The following is a 19,081-nucleotide window of genomic DNA, read 5'->3' as shown; positions in this document are numbered from 1 at the left end:
AATGATGATTGAAAAATATTCCTTTATCTTTTTGGGGGGAAAAAAAACTAGAAAATACTGTACTATTTTCCTTTTATTTTTCATTGTCAAAAGAATCCCTTAATAAACTGTTCAAAATAATGCAATTTAACTAAAAATATATCTTGAAATAAATAAATAAAGGAATAATACAAATGAAGAAGAAGCTTATTAATTTAAATTCTGGTTCTATAATAAACAATGCAAAACTGCATAATAGTTATTTTTCTTTTTAAAAGTGCAACTGAAAATGTATTTTGTGCCTTAACAATTGGACTTAAAAAAAAAAAAAAACGTCATTGCCCTGTATTTACGTCAGATATTTGTTTGGACCAGCAGAGGGCGCTGGTAACCCCGTGGTCGGTTGGCATGCAGCTAATCTAGCAGTGAAGAAGAAACGCTTTGCTAGCAGACAGAGCTAATAGAATAACGTGACTTTTACAGATATTCATGTAATATTACAGATATTCTTTCGGTGCTTAAGGGGTAATGAATCATTTATTAACATATTTAAGAGTAGAAGGCGGCCAGAAAGAAAGTATTAGCAGACTCCGCCCGCCGCCTACACTTCTGGATAGCGCCCTCTGCTGGTTAAAAAAAGTACTGCGATTCAATTTTCAGAAGATCGATATCAATCGTGATACCTATGAATCGATTTTTAACTGCCTTACGATTAATCGTTACATCCCTAGTACACAGGCACAATGCACACGTATGTTTGATGTGCCTTAACATGTTAACGCGTTAACACATTTGCACACATACGCCACACCTAGATGACACCTAACAAACATAAATATATTAGTCACACGTAGTGTCAGGTGTGGCGTGAGTGAAGCTACAGTCGTCAGGCGCGCTTTACTATCGAGCACCGTTCGCGTGACATGTGATGCGTTCACACCGGATGCGTCACGAAATGTTCGTGCGTCCAGATTACATACAAAGTCAATAGATAAACGCATCCCAGAGACTAAACCTTTGCTTTGCGGTGATGTGGTCCAATCCGCGCATCAAGAGCGTAGGCCGTGCGATCGCGCTCCACATTCACAAGAGTTGAAAATATTGAACTCCTGCGACTGTTTCACATGACAAAAGCCAATCAGAGTTTGTTGACGATGACGTCAGGCCTACAACACGAACACCGATCTGTTCACCCATTCAACCATGAAGTAGAAGCTGTGAGTGACCACATGGAGCTGTATGACACGGCCTTTATAACCGGGACCGGACTAGGAAGGATTAGGCGTGGAGGAGAATCAGCGAGGAGGTGGTTGTAGCAGGTAAAAGGTCTCTCTGTAGCACTGAGCTTGGATAGCATTAGCCGCTAATCAACACCGGCTTTTTTCACTGGTGGTTTATGTTTATGAGAGGAGAAAAAGGAGCACAGCTCCTCGCTTCAGCAGGCAGTGAAACTCACCGAGTTGGATGTGTCGCTGGTGGGCGATGTTTGCTTTAAACGAGCGAATGGGGAAATGTTTTGATCCTGCAAAACCTGCGGAACATTTCGTGTAGCAGACGCATTCGGTGCCGCAGAAGATGCATTCGGTGTGAACGCAGCATAAACACTAAGAAAAAATTGCTAGGCGCTTAGGCATGCAAGTGTGTATGGGCGTGCAGGTCCATAAGCTTGTGTGAGTGTTGACTATGGGGGGTGGATCCATTCTATTCTATGGATCCACCCCCATACTCAACACTCACACAACAAGTGTTTACATGTCACGCAGACGGTGCTCGATAGTGAAGCGCATCTGACCACTGTAGCTTCACTCACGCCACACCTGACACTACACCCAACTACTTTAATTAGGAAAGTTTAGAGCAAGTTAAGCAGGCAGGTACACTTGCGATGGACTGGTGCGCATGAATTTAGAATGGATCCACCCCCCATATATGTGTGTGTGCGTGTGCGTGCACACGCGTGTGTGCGTGTGTGTGCACACGCGTGTGTGCGTGTGATTGGCAATAACAAAAAGGCTGATGACCGAAGTGCAGACAGGAAAGAAAAAAATCAAACTGTATGTTTTGTATGTTTGCTGCAGTTGGGCACACGTATATGTGCAGGAGTGTGCACGCACAAATGCATGTGCGTGTGTTTTCTTTTCCAGATTCACGCCACAGGAGTTGTTCTCTTTTCTCCACAGGAGCCTGATTGAGGGAAGGAGAAATCAGAGGGGCAGGGGGATGTGGGGAGGAAAGGGGGAGGAAAAGGTGGAGGAGGTGGAGAAAAGGAGGGAAGAGGAATGTGTGGAGTCTCTTTGGTGCATTTCTTTTTTCTGTTTGTGTGAACAAAAATGTTTGCGGCGAGAATGAGATCCAAAGTCTTTACCTGTGCAAATTTCTTTCTTTCTTTCTTTCTTTCTTTCTTTCTTTCTTTCTTTCTTTCTTTCTTTCTTCCTTTCTTTTTTCTTTCTTCCTTTCTTTACCATCTACCTTCTTTCTATCTGCTTTGCGTTTGCTTGCATTCTTTCTTCTCTTCACTTCCCTTCTTTCACCCTCTGACTTTTCTTTCTTTCTCTCCCACCTTTTTTTCCTATGCTTGAGTAGAAGTGGACCAAAAAGGTAAAGACAATACATTGTAGCATCTTGATCTCTCCTTTACCCCGACCCCTCTCTTTTCTCTCCTCCTCTTCCTCTCTCCTATGCCATTTCTCTCTTCCTCCTACCCTAGGACGTTGTTTCGTAGTCATGCTGGATGTTGCCCCCGTCCTTTTTCATTTCCTAGTCAGTTCTTTTCCCCCCCACATTTTTTCCATCTCTCGTTGTATAAAAAGCCGTCCTTTTATCCAATTCTATCCAGGTTCTGCACCTCTTCTCTCTTCTGCCTTCTCACATTTTCTCTCTTCTCCTTTTCTTTACTTTTTATTCTTTAATCTTTTTGAGCACGCAAACATAGCCACAGCTGCTCTCACAAGTGTACAAAGAACACAATCTTCTTTTACAAGTGTACTTTATTACTTTTCTAAAAGGCCTACACATGCTTTCCTTCTTTCTTTCTTTCTTCCTTTCTTCTTCTATTTCTTGTTTCTTGTCTATTCATCTTCTTCATGCTTATTTTCCCTTTTTCTTCCCTTTATAGGAAGAGCCCCTTATTTATCTTCATAGGAAAAATAAGACAAAGTGTGTGTGATTGTGTATCCATCCGGATGTGTGCTTACCAAGCACTGCTTCTGTGTGTGTGTGTGTGTGTGTGTGTGTGTGTGTGTGTGGGCGTGTGTGCATGCCTATCTGCATGCCAGTGTGAAACTGTTCCGTATACATATGTGTCCATACAGTTATTGACATGTGGGTGTGGACCAATCCTTGTGCTCGGCGTAAACTAACCTGCCCTCTCATTCACTTTAAGGCAAAATTTAGCCCTGCCTTCAGCGCTCCCTGACTCTACCTCACACTCTTTTTCACTCTTTTTGCACTAACCCCCCCCCCCCCCCACACACACACACACTCACATGCACACACACACAGCCAATAAATACACTCATACACACCTTTCATTGCAGTGTCCCTGTTGTATTACTCACCACACACACTCACAGTGTGTGATTTTCAACACTTTTTTGTCTCTTCTGTTGCTTGTCTTTCAAGATCAGATCAAGTGTGTTAAATCGCTCTCTCTCTCTTTTTCCTCTTCATTCTTTTTTTTCTCTGAACTTCGCTGCATCGGCTGCATTTAATTCATGCATTGATCCATTTTCTCTTCACACCTGCCTCTTTATCTCTACTCTATTCACACCCATTTTCCTTCTGGCTTCATCCATCTTTCTTGTTTTTTTTTTTTTTGCTCACATCCCACTCTCTACCCCTCCCGACTATTCCCATCTTCCAGTTTTTGTGTGTCCCGGCTCGCTGCTGAGCATCCAGCCAGCCTCCTCGCTTCTGGAGGCGGAGCATCAGTCAGGAGCCTGGTGTAAGGACCCTTTACAAGCTGGTGACAGGCTGTACGTCATGCCATGGACGCCGTATCGAACAGAGGTTCTGTATGAATACGCCTCCTGGGATGACTACCGACAAAACAGAGTCACTACTACCTATAAGTGAGTCTGTGTGTGTGTTGCATGGATAGGCTTAAAAAGGTGATCAGGCCACATTGATCACATTGTTACATAACATATATTGGCTATGCTCTGCGAAATTGCAATAAAATAAAGATGGTGCATGGTTTGCTTTCATTAGCAACTCGTCTTCTGGTATATTTTAAAGCTTTTAGTACAAACTTGTAAAAAATAGTCCTGTCACTGTAAAATAATCTGGGTTTGTTAGTTTACCAAATTAAATATGAAGGTTTGAGGGAATAGGTTAACATTGAGCTGAATCTTTTGAAAATATAAGGAGAAATAAGGAGATTTATTTACAGATCATGACTTTGGTTAAAAAACGAATGCACACAGAATAGTCACATTACTCTATCTACTTTAGTTACATTATTGATCACCCCTTTTATGGAAGGCTGAGCTAGCTGATGAGCTTTATTCTGTTTTTAACTGTTTACCTTTCCTTTGATCATAATTATCAGCTTTATTAATAAGTTCTTGCAAATTGCCACTCAAAACATGGAAAACAGTTCATGTAAAAGACAATTATTTTAAATAAATTCAAAGGTTTTAAAGAAATGCATTTTCCTGCTTTTTCTGACAAGGGTTTTATTTTGCTTGAGCTCACTCAAGTAGCAAACCACCTTTGATCATAGGGCTAACTTTGCGAAGAGAGACCAAAGCTTTGATTATATTAAAAACCCATTGCATTTTATTATTTATTTATTATTTATTGAGGCAGTGGCAGTTGTTTTCCTTTTTCCTTTTGTTTAAAATGTGTTTTCTATTTTCAGGAATTATTAAATTATGATTTATTTTTAGTGTTACATTCACATATTTTACAAACATCGTATTTTCTGGCATATTCTAAACTGTTCTAATAAGCTTGCTGAGACACTACACATTGTTTTCTGTCTTTTTATAGGTTGCCCAGCCGTGTGGATGGTACAGGCTTTGTTGTTTATGACGGCGCTGTATTTTACAACAAGGAACGAACACGTAACCTGGTCAAATACGACCTGCGGACACGTATCAAAAGTGGCGAGGCCGTGGTGGTCAATGCCAACTACCACGACACCTCTCCATACCGCTGGGGAGGGAAGTCGGACATCGATCTAGCTGTGGACGAGAACGGCCTTTGGGTCATTTACTCCACAGAAGCCAATAATGGACGTATTGTGGTCAGCCAGGTAGAAAGGAAACTCATTGATATGTTTCAGTTGAGACACAGGGGTTAATAGAGTTTTGTTACCGTCGCCTGTCTTCCTTGTTTTGCAGGTGAATCCATACACCTTGCGCTTTGAGGGTACATGGGCCACCGGTTTTGACAAGCGCGGCGCAAGCAATGCCTTCATGGCCTGCGGCGTGCTCTACGCCGTGCGCTCTGTCTTTCAGGACGATGAGGGGCAGGCGGAGGGCCGTGCTGGGAGCAACATGGTGGTGTACGCCTACGACACCAGCCGTGGACAGGAGATGCCTGTTCAGATACCCTTCCCCAATCCTTACCAGTACATCTCATCTATAGATTACAACCCCAGGGACAACCAGCTTTATGTTTGGAATAACTATTACGTGCTGAGATACCCGCTACAGTTCACACCACCGCCACCCACTAAAGGTTTGTGGAATGGGAAGCAGGGTTGGGGTCAGTTATAATTGTACTTATAGGTGTAATTGCAATTTAAAAAATCTGTTTCTGTCATAATCATAGTGAAGTTATAATTGAGTTTAGATAATTGACTTTGTTATTTAATTGCCATGAAAATATAATAAAAATTGGCAATTGTAATTTAACACAAAACATGTTATAGTTATATGTACAGTTCTACACATATGTAGTAAACATTTATTAAATTATGATTCATATCGAGCTTTCCCATATTTTATTATTTAAAAAAGAAAGTGTCTATTTGTACAGACAACCCCCGATGCTATTGGTAAGTTTTTACCGAAGTACACGATTAGGTTATAACCCTATATCACAACAATTTTTAGAGATAGGGTTAGGGTGAGGTTTACGGTAAGGTTTAGTCTTAGTCACATGACCTAAACTGGCCAAAGAGGGGCGCTGCGTATGGATAGAATGTCGGTATATTGATTCGGCAATCTTACAGATAGCCACTGCCTTTAAAAAAAAGGCTCAGACGCCCACACAAAAAATACAGAAACCTATATTTTCATTGATTAGGTAGCCTAACAAGGTAACCAATAGATAGGAAATACATTAGTTGATAGATAATTGTTTTTAGTATATTTTACAGCTGATTTAAGGCCTGTTATCATTAGAGATGCTAACAGAAAGCTATCACAAGATGAAGGCGAACTGTTATTAGGTTATTTATTTCAGGCTCAGTAGTTGTGATTAATTAGAATTGAACTTTAGTACTTGAGAACGTAGTTGTAATTTGACTTCATTGACTTTCTGAGGATATGTACTTGAACATGGGTAATTGAAAATGAAATTGTAACTGATAAATGTAATTGACCCCATCCCTGATGGGAAATAAAGCTCAGAAGTTTTCCGCAGTTCATCAACAAAGCTGTTTTTTCCACTGCAGGGCCTCTTTCTTCTCTGATGACGACTGTGCGCTCGTACACGGCTACAGTCGCTCTGACCCCGGTGAGACCTTCAGCTTCACATCCAATAGGTGTCATCAACAGAGGACCCTTTGATCAACGGCCAATCACAGCCATTGTACCGCTGACCCCACGCCCTCCACTGCGTGTACCCTTGGCCCCCGGGGCCCCCGGTCAGGTGGGCGGCTGTGAAGGCCGGGTGGCACGAGGGGTGCAGTGGCCCCCCACGTTGAAGGGAGAGACAGTGGAGAGGCCGTGCCCTAAAGGGTCTCTAGGTATGTTCGACATGACTCACATGTGCTTAAGGACCTAAAATCACATTTTACATACAGTTGCAAATCAAGGTTTGCATCTGATCTATGGGTTTCAGGACTTGAAATGTATTGAATGTCATCTCTTTGAATATGACTTTAGATGAGACAGAAGGAGATGTTGTAGTGAGTGGAGATGCTGTTTATCAATCCGTGTTACGGAGAGGCTGTTATGCAGATTATGTAGAAAAGCCTACGGTGCATTTTCCTCTTTCTAATCAAGTTGAATTGACATGCATTTAGAGCAAAGGTGATGATTACACGAAGCCCGCTCTTATTTTGAGTCATCTTTGAAGGAGAAAAAGGAGTGATGCTCATGTGTAACAGATGATCTAATCCTGTTTTTCAACTGTGTTTTAAAAGCAAAACCAAGTTTTAATTACGTAATGAATGTAGTATGCATGAGTTAAAGAGATTAGTCATAGCATTACCTTTAATTCATTGAGTATAATCTGGGTAATTGTTTTAGTTTATTTTTGCTCATAATCATTTTTTTTTTAATTCAGAGCAAGGTTAGAAATATCCTGATTGATTGTCTTGAGTTAGTTTTTACTTTTCTTCCTACAAAGTGGTCAAATCTGCAGTGTTGCCCCCTACTATGTGTTTGAAAGAGGACAGTCAATACAAAAGACGAACATGTTAAAACAATAACACAAGAAAAGTATAGCAAGTGCCTCAAATTGTGTTGAACTCTGAAACATTTCTCTAAATGTTCACATCTCCAAAATACTAAAAGTGTGCTGTGGTATCTGTGACTTGATTCTTCAACTTTAGGTAAAGATGTCGAGTTTTTCCAATATATCCTTAAAGCTAGGGTTGGCGATTTTCTCCAGGTACACTTTTTAAGTTTTCCGTTGAAATTTTCTTTTGAAATTAAACGGTAGCACAATAGCGGGCCTCCGAAAATCCACGAAATGTCGGCATGAAATATGTGTTTCCGCGAGTTTAATTACTCGGTCACTTTCTTGCTTAAAGCTTGGGTAAGTGATTTTCTCCAGATACACTTTTTAAGTTTTTGGTTGAAATTGTCTTTATTTCCTGACAGAAATTAAGATCTTATGTGTTCTGTAAAGGGAACAAAGAAAATCTGTAGCAGTTGTAAACCTATAAAAACTTCAACCAATGGAAAAAAAGAACCGTTTTTTTTAACCAATTATGTCTCCCTGTCTCCCTGCTCGTTCTCGATCCCTCACATGCACGAGCTCACACTGAAAGCGCGTCACCGCTGACGGAGTTAAAACAGAGTTTTTGGTCACATTTTTTTACATACATAATAGTAAAGTTTACTGTTTACTTACTGCTGAATGAGACATGAGACAACAACGTTTCTACACAATACAAGTGATGAGCTGAGCTCCTCTTCTGCAGCAGCTGTGCGCATGCATGTGAGTGACACAGAGCACAGAGAGGAGGGGTAGGGAGGTTAAGGCGAAGCTTTGGGGGAGGCTACATTCAAAATCATGCTAGCATTCAAAAATCGCCTACCATACCTTTGAATTACAATAAGATTTGATCAATTTGTGGCAGAAAAAAGTTACACTGCACTTAAAAAATCTCTCTCATAGAAATATACAGGAAAGCTACATTCATGCTAACAGCCTTAGCAAGCTTTGTTAATCAGAAATATTCTGCATATGTTTTGACTTGTTGGGTCACTCTTCCTGTCTCTGTAGGAATTGCCTCCTATCAATGCATGCCTACCCCGGTGGGCTGGAACTCCAGAGGGCCTGACCTTTCCAACTGCACTTCTCCTTGGGTCAGTCAAATTGCACAGAAGGTTAGTGTCTTTCTCTGTCTCACACACACACACACACACACACACACACACACACACACACACACACACACACACACACACACACACACACACACACACACACACACACGAGCAATAAAAACATCCCACACTGTGCTGAGGCCCTGAAGCCGATCAGCAAACAGCTTTCTCTTAAATGTCAAAATGTTTGACATTATAAACAAACCAACCCCTGCTTCACCACCAGATCAAGAGTGGAGAGAATGCTGCCAACATTGCTGGGGAGTTGGTTAACCTGACCCGGGGGCGGATCTACGCCGGTGATGTCAGCATGTCTGTCAAGCTGATCGAGCAGCTGCTGGACATATTAGACTCCCAGCTCCAAGCTTTGAGACCAGCCAATAAAGAGTCAGCGGCACGAAATTACAACAAGGTGAATTGTCCCTGTTGTCAGGGTGGATGTGTACTTGACCTTTTACTGAAAACGCAATAACAAAAATGTCAATGACGATGAATTTAACGGGAATCGTTGGGTGTTTGTTTCTCTCATATAGCTGCAGAAGAGAGAGCGGACGTGCAAAGCCTACGTGCAGGTAGGTTGGATGGATAGGGAAAATTGATAGATGGAGTCATCAATAGATGGATGGATGAATGGATAGAGTCATGGATGGATGGATCGTCATTGATTGATGGATGGATGGAGTGAGTCATTGATGAGTGGATGGATGAGGGATAGAGTCATGGATGATAGATGGATGATGGATGGATAGATGAATGAATGGTTGGATGGATGTATAATTTGATCCAGTCATGGGTGGATGGATGGATGAATAGATGGTGGATGGATGAACGGATGATCAATTACTGAATGAAGATAAAAACTCCTCCTCTCTGTCTCTGGCAGGCTGTTGTCCAAACTGTGGACAACCTTCTGGGTCCTGAAGCTCTGATGTCGTGGGCCGACATGAGCAGTATCGACCAATCACGCTCGGCATCACTCCTACTAGATGCGGTGGAGAAAGGAGCATTTCTATTGGCTAACAATTTGTACGAAGGTCGTTTCAGTGACAGGTCACCAAATGTTGGTATGTGGAATTTTGTTGAATTTTTAAGCCATTTTGCCTTCCATGAATCTATGCAGATATTTATGCATTTCATATTTGTGCAGATCTGGAGGTGTATGTGCTCAATACAGAGGCAGATATACAGGACTTGACATTTCCTCACTCCTATGATAGTGACAGCATTCTCCAAATATCAGCCCTGGCATTGCAACAGTATAGTAATAATGGTGTGTTTTTTTTTTACACTTCTATAAATCTCCCACGTGGCCTAACTTTTCTTTTCTCTTCAAATGAACCACAATTCTGTGGTTCCCTCACAGGTCAGGTGAAGCTGGTCCTTACGCTCTATAAGAACCTAGGCTCCTTCCTGACCACCCAGAACTCTACCCTGAGGCTTGGACTTGGCCTGACCCAGGGGTCAGAGGTGCGGCGTAGGAGTCTGGTGGTGAACTCTCATGTCATCTCCGCCTCCGTGCACAGAGGATCAAACAGAGTGTATCTCACTGAACCAGTGATTTTCACACTCAGACATCTACAGGTGCGTTCACTCGCAATAGAATAGAATGAAGCATGTCTTAAAACAGAGTTTCTCAAATGGGGGTACACGGTGGCAATGCAGGGGGTACTTGAGAGAGAGAGAGCAACAGAGAGGAGAGTTAACAAATGATACTGTATCATTAAAAGTATGCAATTTTATAATGTTTATTTTTAGTTAAAAATCATAATTATACTAAATATTGCCAGCAACTCACATGACAACAAAGACAATAAATGAGAGAAAAATACACAAGATCACAACAAAATACGCAAGACTAACAAAGAAACATACTACATAATTGAAATAATATAAACAAGAAACAAAAACACACAAAATAAGAGAAAAATTGTCAGAATAATAAAAAAGAACAGACAAACAACGTCAAAATACACAAAATGACACAAAAAACACACAAAATGATGATAGAAATTATTTTGATTAGAACATGAACTGAAAATACAATGGTTCGTCTTGGTCCCACACAAGGCAGGAGATGAACAGAAATGATCAAAACTATGGAAATAAATCAAAAAAATAAATAAATCACTAAATACCGTTTCATTCCATTTATTTACAAAATGACATTCTTTAATACGTGTGTTTTCACTTATTCATTCCATCATTACGCTCTCAAGTTGTTTTTATCACAGTATTCTGATCAAAATGTTGTAGTCGGACAAAGGGGGTACTTGGATTCAAAAGTAAGAGAAAGGGGCTTCTTGAGCCAAAAAAGTTTGAGAACCAATGTCTTAAAATACAATTCTGTTTACAGATGGAGAATCATTTTGGTCCCAATTGCTCTTTCTGGAACACAACGGGTGATCCTGGGAGCGGCAGGTGGTCCACACAGGGCTGCCGCCTGCTACATACCAACAACACACACACTACTTGTGCCTGCAACCATTTGTCCAGCTACGCTGTCCTGATGACATACCAACAACCTGCTGTAAGTAAACACACACAGAATGATAGGCATATCATTAACCCATTCATAGGTGACCATGGCTCAGGTGGTAGAGGGGTCGTCTTCTGATCCCAATGTTGGGGAGTCGATATAACTGTGTATGGCTGTGTTCAAAATCACATACTAACGTACTATACACTACACACTCAATGAGTATATACTGTATACTATTAGTATGATTAGGAGGATTAAGATGATGAGTGTTCCCACCGAAGTATATTTACAAGTTTCCCAAGATGCATTTCGAACCTACAACAACAAAAACTTATAATTTGCCACCTTTGAAAGTTCCGAAAGCATTTTAAGTGAGAAAGTGACCAAGTAGAATATCAACATGTGGTCATTTGATCAATTAAACTCACAGAAACGCATTTCATGCCGACATTTCATGGATTTTCTGAGACCCGCCATTGTGCTACCGGTTAATTTCAAAACAAGAGCCCTATTTACAAAAGTCTTAAAGGGGACATATCATGGTTTTAAATCCTTCCTTTTTAGATATAAATCATACAGTTGTGGTCTATATAAAGCGGAACTGCAATGCTTGGTCTGAATTCCTCATTATTATAGCTCCACAGGCCCCTTTTCTACCCCTTTTCTGATGTGCTTCTGAGAGCAACTCGTTTTGGTGCGGTCTCTTTAAATGCAAATGAGACACTCCATACCCCGCCCCCTCTTCAGGTGACACTCGGTTCAACTCCACCCTGCTCGGCCATTTTTGTAGTTTGATAGAAGAGATACGGCTATGTAGCGGCGCATAAACTTTTTATTCAGAGGTTATTTACAAAATGTCAACAACAGAATACTTGTCCATCCAGCCTTACATGTTTGAGCCAGAGTCTGACCCAGCGGAGCGAGATGAAAATGAAGATGATGAACCTGCAGAACCCTAACAAGTGAGCTAACACAAGCACCGAGCTAACGCTAGCGCCAAGCTAACGTTACGAAATGCATTTTAATACAGTCTTTTCAAAGACAAAAACAGCAAAATGAAACGACTAATGAAAACTTTAGACTTAAATTAAATCACGTAGGCCATATCATCAAGGATCTAAAACAAGCACACAGCGCTAACATATGAAGTCTGAAGACGGTGCAACTGCTAATGCTAACAAAACAATGACAGGGACGTCTTATCATCACACTTTTTAGCGTTATTTACAGCTTACCGAAGTGCTCTGTTCGTCGTCTCCAAAGATAGAAGGAATTGACCCCTCGATCAGACAAAGTCTTCCGGCAAATCCTTCTTTATACTGGCGGAGGTTGCAGAAGCAGTCATCCTTGAAGTGATTCACGCACACAAAAATGACCTTACCCACAGATGTGGGTACATTTCCGTGAAAAATAAAATTCAACCAGGCACTTTGAAAAGGTTCTGATGCTGGGAGACGGTGTAATGAAGCGTGTGGGTTACTACATCCAACAACCGAACATTTTGACTTATCCTCTCGTAACTTCGGCATCCTTGAGCTTGGACTACAAAATAAAAGCGAGAAATAAAAATGGCGGATTCCTCGAAGTGTTGGACCTGGAGTTGATGTACTAATTTGGCAGTTCCGCTGCAAATACTGTGATGTAATAGTTCAAAAAACGTAATAGAGAATATTGGAACAGATTGAAAAATATGAGCAAAACAGAATAGAAAGATATCTACGGAGCACCTGAAGAGACTAATTTGATTTTTTCTGTACTTCTAAGCACTCTAAATATACAACAAAATGCATTTAAGGGCTAAAAAAGTGGATTTAGCATGATATGTCCCCTTTAAAAACTAATGGAAGACAAGAAGAGATGCTTTTGTTTTGAAAAGGAGATGTTTGACTTTTAGATTGAAGCCTGCGAGGACGATTTTATGTTCCGCTCACAATGCATCATGGGCCGGTTGAGTATGACTACTGTGCCCACCGTGCACACTTAGATATGTCCCCATATAGTATATATCGGGGTATTTCTCGCGTACTCAGTCTTTTCAAACTATCTAATGTGAACGCACCTCATACTCATTTTGACGTCAGACTTAGTATGAGTAGTACGTTAGTATGCGATTTCGAACACAGCCTATGTGTCAAAGGGACCTTGGGCAAGACACTGAACCTTAAGTTGCTCCCAATGGTTGATTAGTGCCTTGCATGGCAACTCAGTCCCATTGGTGTGTGAATGAGCTGGTTAGTTTTGTGGTTATATAGTGCTATATTCAATTCATTTCAATTCAACTTTTTTTATATAGCACAAATTACGACAAAAAACATTTCATAGCGCTATCAAAATATACAATTCGTAATAAGAAGGAAAAAAAACTATATCCACATGAACAAGCATTTAGTGACAGTGGTAAGAAATAACTCCCTTTTAACAGGAAGAAATCTCCAGCAGAACCAGGTTTAGTGGTGGCAGCCATCTGCCTCAACTGGTTGGGGTTAGTGGACAGGAGGACCAACAGAACAGTATAGAGATAACAAGTGTGAAGCTTAGCTATAATGGTGGTGGCTGTGGATAGGGGGAATGAGTGAGTGGTAGTACCTAAAGTGGGGTGGCAGTCAACCCAGTGGTATCTGTCATTGTGTCCTTGGGCAAGGCACTTCACCTACATTGCCTAGTATGAATGTAGTGTGTGAGTGAGTGTTGGTGGTGGTCGGAGGGGCCGATGGTGGTCCGTCAGTCTGCCCCAGGGCAGCTGTGGCTACAATAGTAGCTTACCACCACTAAGTGTGGAGTGAAAGAATAATGCCTTAATTCTGTAAAAAGCGACTTTGAGTGTCTATGATAAAGCGCTATATAAAACTGATGCATTATTATTATTATTATTATAAAGCAGGTATTTGGGATTAACGTGTCTAAAGTTAAGCCCAGTATGAGTTTTATCCCACATCCCAAGGCGTGCCAGTGCATCGTATACCAGTATATGTGCAAAAAACCGCTACCGCAAACCCAAGAACTGCCCCGGGCCCGCAGATGCAGCCAGGCCAGCAGAAAGAGTGGGGGCCACCCCCCCACGGCCTAGCAACCCCCCAGACGCCCCCAAGATCCCAGGCCGAGAGGCAGCCACCGCCCCCCACACACACATCCGAGGAAGCCCCAAGCTGCCGAGCACCCAGCGCATCCCGCCACCGACCACAACCCCAAGGCCCCCCGCCAGCGAGGCACCCCAACGGCACACAACTGATGCGGAGCAGCAACCGCAGATAGCAGGACAGACCTACCAAGCTCCAAGCAACCCCGCCCCAACCCCGGCGCAGAGGCCAGCGCCCCCCAGCATGCCCACCCCCCACCCCGGCGCGGCAAGCCACCCCTGACCCACACGCCGCAAGGCGCGCCCCCAAGGCAACCAGGAGACGAGACAAGCACCAAGCCCCACCCGTAGGGAAGGGGCAACCCCACGCCCCACCAGGCCGGCACCACCAGGAGAGACCTCGTAAAGAGAGCCCCCAGCAACACCCCCCTATGCCCCCCAGAGACCCACTGCCCCGCCACGCCCGACTGCACCCTCCCGATCCCCACACGGCGGCCCAGCCATCAACAGAGGGGCCCAGCCCCCACCCGACAGGCCCAAATGTGTGAAGTTACCCACCAGTAATATTGTATAAAATCCAACACATTTGTTACCACTGCAACGCATATATATGTATTTAAATGTGTTTTTACTTCTATTTATTGTTTTATACTCATTTAGTGGTGGAGCTCATTTGGATTGTTTTGGTTTTATTGTTTTTATGATCTTCATGTGCAGCACTTTGGAAACGTTTAAATGTGCTATATAAATAAAGTGGATTGGATTGGATATTAACAAGCATTTAAAATGCACCCAATTAATGCAGTCAAAGCTAATTGAATTCACTAAAGCTCCTGTTCAACAATCTCGTTTCACGTACTGATCTTGACTTATAAACCCTGTGTAAGGCTGTGTTCTTACTCCAGCCAGACTCTTCCATGTAAAGTGAAACATTAGTTTTGACATGACTGTGTGTTTCCTTACACCCCCTTCCTGTTTTTCTGTTGTCAGTTCGGTGCTGGTGTCGAGGAGCTCCTGGTCTATGTGGTTTCCTGGGTCGGTATCTCTGTAGCACTGGTTTGCCTGGCTGCTTGTCTCACCACCCTGTGCTGCCAGGGGGCGCTATGGCACAGTGACCACAGCACCATCCACTGCAACATGTGGGCCAACCTGCTGCTCACTGAGCTGCTTTTCTTCATCGGTGCCAACAAGACTAAATACACTGTTAGTATTTAAACACTAGAGTCACTGTTATGTGTTTATGAACATGAAGATTGAAATAATCTACTGTTTTTTTGTTGTTTTTTTTGTGTAGTTGTTTTGACAACTGTAAAGTGTTTTAGAGTTTTTGAAAAGCGCTTATAAATAAAATATATTATTATTATTATTGATGGGACAAGTGAGATTTCCGAGTGTGAAAAGGATAGTATGAGTTCTCACTTTGAAAAGGTACATTTACGAGGTACACCTGCACAAACCAGGTCCATGATTATTTTTATTAAGCTATTATTCGAATTCAATTTACAAATTTGAAAGAAGTGCACAAGATGGACAGGTCGATAAGTGAACTGGAGTAACGCCATCAGCTGAAACAGTTTGAAAAGTCAGGAAAAAACAACATTTTTAGCTTGTGTGCATCATTAGCTTTAGCAGCTAACTCGGTCTTTTTGCCTCAGAGACTAACACTATGTCTACGCAAAAAAATCTTTCAAGGAATTAACGCTACAATGGGGAAATTAATCTAAATGTATGTCAGACTCGCTTCCTACACCGTCAGCCATGGTGAGTTTATCCCTCTTGACTTTTGACCTAATGCGAAAGTACTGAACCATAACGAGAGTGTGAAAAGGCTTATACAAATACATGTATTGTTACACCCTTTATCCTAAACCTACCTAACCCTACTAGATCGCCCCACTTAACCCAAAAAATGCCAACGTAGTTTTAAAGGTGTCATAATTTAGCAAAGGACACTTAATGAGACCTTACCAGCCTTCATGACACCTTATTTATGATACTTCAAGTAAACTGTTACCAAACTAATTCTAGAAAGAAAGAAAAAATGACTTTGGGTTTGCTAGATATTTGTGATATAAAAATGGGGTCATGACCCAAAGACGTTTGGGAACCACTGTCTTAACGGGATGCAGCCAAACTAAATATTTTCTGCTCATTTTTATTTCTATCTGCAGGTGCTTTGCTCCATCACTGCTGGCCTGCTGCATTTCTCGCTCCTCTCAGTCTTCTGCTGGCTGTGCATGGAGGGGGTGGAGCTTTACCTGCTGCAGCGCGAGGTGTTCGAGGGCCGTAACTCCAGGAGGAAGTATTTCTATGTATGTGGTTACTCTGTCCCTGGCCTGGTAGTGGCCGTGTCGGCAGCCATTGACTTCAGAGGCTATGGCTCAAAAACTGCGTAAGTTAACACATAAAACACATAAAATACTTCTCACACCTGTCTCTAATTTTATTTGTGTCACTTTTGTCTGCCTATGTGTGTAGATGCTGGCTGCACACAGAAAACTACTTCATCTGGAGTTTCCTTGGACCTGTTGCTCTCATCATTACGGTAAGACTTTACATTGGTGTTCAGATAATAAGCTGCTTATCCAATATGTTCATGAGTATTATACAGTTGACTGTGTGTCATGGTTTCTGGCCACAGTTGAACCTGGTTGTTTTGGTGATGACCCTACATAAGATGCACAGCACGGCTGCTTTAAAGCCAGACTCCAGTCGCCATGACAACCTGAGGTTAGTAAATGTCTTACATTATTTGAGGTTTTTTGTTTTGTTTTTTTTGTTTTTTTACAAATGTGTCAGTGTGAAAGCAAGTGAGGTTGAGTTTGAGATCAAGCAAGTAATTTTAAGGTTTTTAAAATCCAAAAATAAAAACTTGACAGAAATAGAAAATTGTATTTTATCTTAAACATAATTGCAAGCTACAAATACATTTGAACAAATTAAACGAGGATATTTGCATTTTCTAAAGAAAATCCAAGTGAGGTTGCAGGTGTTGGCTCGCGTCACACCGCATTAGCATGAATTTGCATTAGCATTGGTATTAGCGAGCATTAGCATTAATTTGCACTTGCATTAGCATTAATTTGCATTAGCATTAGTAGCTGGCATTAGCTAGTATTTGCATTAACTGACATTAGTTTTAGCATTTGCATTAGTATTGGCAAGCATTAAAATTAGCAAGCATTAGCATTAACCTAGCAATAGCATTAGCCTAGCATTGGCATTAACATAGCATTAGCACTAATCTAGCATTAGCTATTATTAGCCATTAGCATATTGAGTTGCCTTCTGGATGAAATGTGCTATACAAATAAATTTGCCTTGCCTTGAAAAAGCTGCCACCTCACTAATAATGATCAAAGTTTGTTTGTGTTTTTATTGATAATGTCAGCTGCAGCTGAATATAATTCACGCATGATTAAATAGTGTTTCATTGTGCTTTTTTTATTGATGGTCCCTGTGTGGTGCAGAGCATGGGCGGTGGGCTCCCTTACGTTGCTCTTCCTGCAGAGTGTCACCTGGTCCTCAGGCCTGATGTTCCTCACATCTCCATCCCTCCTCCTTGCTTATCTCTTCTCCTCCCTCAACACGGCTCAGGCCCTTCTTATCAGCATCCTCCACTGCACCCTCGCCAGGAAGGTCAGTTTGTGTCTTCACGAGTCTGTATTTGATTTGTTTTTGGGGGTTAACCTCATCCTCCACGGGTCCAGGGTCAGAAAGATTACGGCCGCTGTCTGCGCTTCTCGCAGTGCTGTGTGACCTCCTCGTCCAGCTCTCCAGACTCTGTCAAAGGAGCCGCTCTCCGATCCAACAGCCGCTACACCAGCAGTCAGAGCCGCAGAGCCACTGCAAACAGACAAGTATATGCCTCACTACACTACACCCTGATCTATTTATCTCTATTCTCCCCATCTCATATCTAAGTGAAGCTTTTATCCATTTCCTCTTAGAGCCGCATCAGAAGGATGTGGAACGACACCGTTCGGAGGCAAACTGAATCATCGTTTATTGCTGCAGACGTGAACAACACTCCCACTCTTAACCGAGGTGAGATTTACTGTTTCTTTACACTCAGATATTATCTATCAGTGCAAAAGAGTGGGATGTTTATTTTCCTCCTTTCCCTTCAACACCAGCTGCTTTGGGCAACCATTTCCTAACAAACTCGGTGCTGCAGACACATGCAGGAGCATCTCCCTATGACACAATGCTGGCCCAGGGATACAGTCAACCCTTCAGCTCCACAGGTATGTATCCTTTAAGTTATTTATCTTTATGATTATTATTTCTGGTATTACTAAATCACTCCAATCTAAAGTGTATGGCACATTCGAACAAATGTGCATCTCTATCATGTGATCTGATTAACACCATAAAGGGTCTTTTTAGCAAAATATTATAAACAAAAACATTTATTTAATTTTTCAAAGACTTTATTCTGTTGGATTGGTGCATGTTTTATAAAATTTTACCTAATAAGAGCAAGTCTAATCAAAGTGCTAACCCATATTAAAATATTTCATATCTCACAGATTTTACAGGGGCAACAATCTTGATTTTTGTTGATTTTCACTATTAAAATAGCTATAGTGGTTAGCACATTGGCCTCACAGCATTAATAATGTCCTGGGCTTGATTCTGGGATCACTTTGAACCTTACACTGTGCATGTTTTTTTTTTCAATGTTGTTTTTGTGTGTTGTCCCTGAAGTCTAACAACCTTTACTTTGTTAGTTTTTCGTTTGTCTCGACTGTTTGGTGCTATAATGCTGGTGCAGACTGGCTGGCTTCATAGAGTTGTATAATAATGGAGGAA

At 41.7% G+C, this 19,081-nt stretch overlaps 1 protein-coding gene across 4 annotated transcripts in view; it reads left to right on the top strand.

The window, feature by feature from the left end:
* Positions 1 to 19,081, top strand: part of LOC114464373 (adhesion G protein-coupled receptor L1) — a 55,983-nt gene that overhangs the window by 32,694 nt on the left and 4,208 nt on the right. For 3 of the 4 annotated variants that reach the window (XM_028448618.1, XM_028448524.1, XM_028448773.1), the window contains exons 5-24: positions 2,563 to 2,577; positions 3,842 to 4,049; positions 4,972 to 5,236; positions 5,325 to 5,664; positions 6,605 to 6,898; positions 8,608 to 8,711; positions 8,938 to 9,123; positions 9,245 to 9,283; positions 9,595 to 9,775; positions 9,859 to 9,981; positions 10,075 to 10,292; positions 11,065 to 11,238; positions 15,257 to 15,469; positions 16,438 to 16,658; positions 16,745 to 16,811; positions 16,908 to 16,996; positions 17,737 to 17,905; positions 17,977 to 18,126; positions 18,217 to 18,313; positions 18,403 to 18,513. In XM_028448618.1, coding sequence (XP_028304419.1) covers positions 2,563 to 2,577; positions 3,842 to 4,049; positions 4,972 to 5,236; positions 5,325 to 5,664; positions 6,605 to 6,898; positions 8,608 to 8,711; positions 8,938 to 9,123; positions 9,245 to 9,283; positions 9,595 to 9,775; positions 9,859 to 9,981; positions 10,075 to 10,292; positions 11,065 to 11,238; positions 15,257 to 15,469; positions 16,438 to 16,658; positions 16,745 to 16,811; positions 16,908 to 16,996; positions 17,737 to 17,905; positions 17,977 to 18,126; positions 18,217 to 18,313; positions 18,403 to 18,513 — 3,264 coding nt within the window. The remainder of the gene's footprint in view (positions 1 to 2,562; positions 2,578 to 3,841; positions 4,050 to 4,971; positions 5,237 to 5,324; positions 5,665 to 6,604; positions 6,899 to 8,607; positions 8,712 to 8,937; positions 9,124 to 9,244; positions 9,284 to 9,594; positions 9,776 to 9,858; positions 9,982 to 10,074; positions 10,293 to 11,064; positions 11,239 to 15,256; positions 15,470 to 16,437; positions 16,659 to 16,744; positions 16,812 to 16,907; positions 16,997 to 17,736; positions 17,906 to 17,976; positions 18,127 to 18,216; positions 18,314 to 18,402; positions 18,514 to 19,081) is intronic. The other variant, XM_028448700.1, reaches the window with a different exon arrangement.

The sequence above is a fragment of the Gouania willdenowi genome, chromosome 1 (genome assembly GCF_900634775.1).
Source record: "Gouania willdenowi chromosome 1, fGouWil2.1, whole genome shotgun sequence".
NCBI classification, from domain to species: Eukaryota; Metazoa; Chordata; class Actinopteri; order Blenniiformes; family Gobiesocidae; genus Gouania; species Gouania willdenowi.
This window is presented reverse-complemented; position numbering and strand designations above follow the sequence as displayed.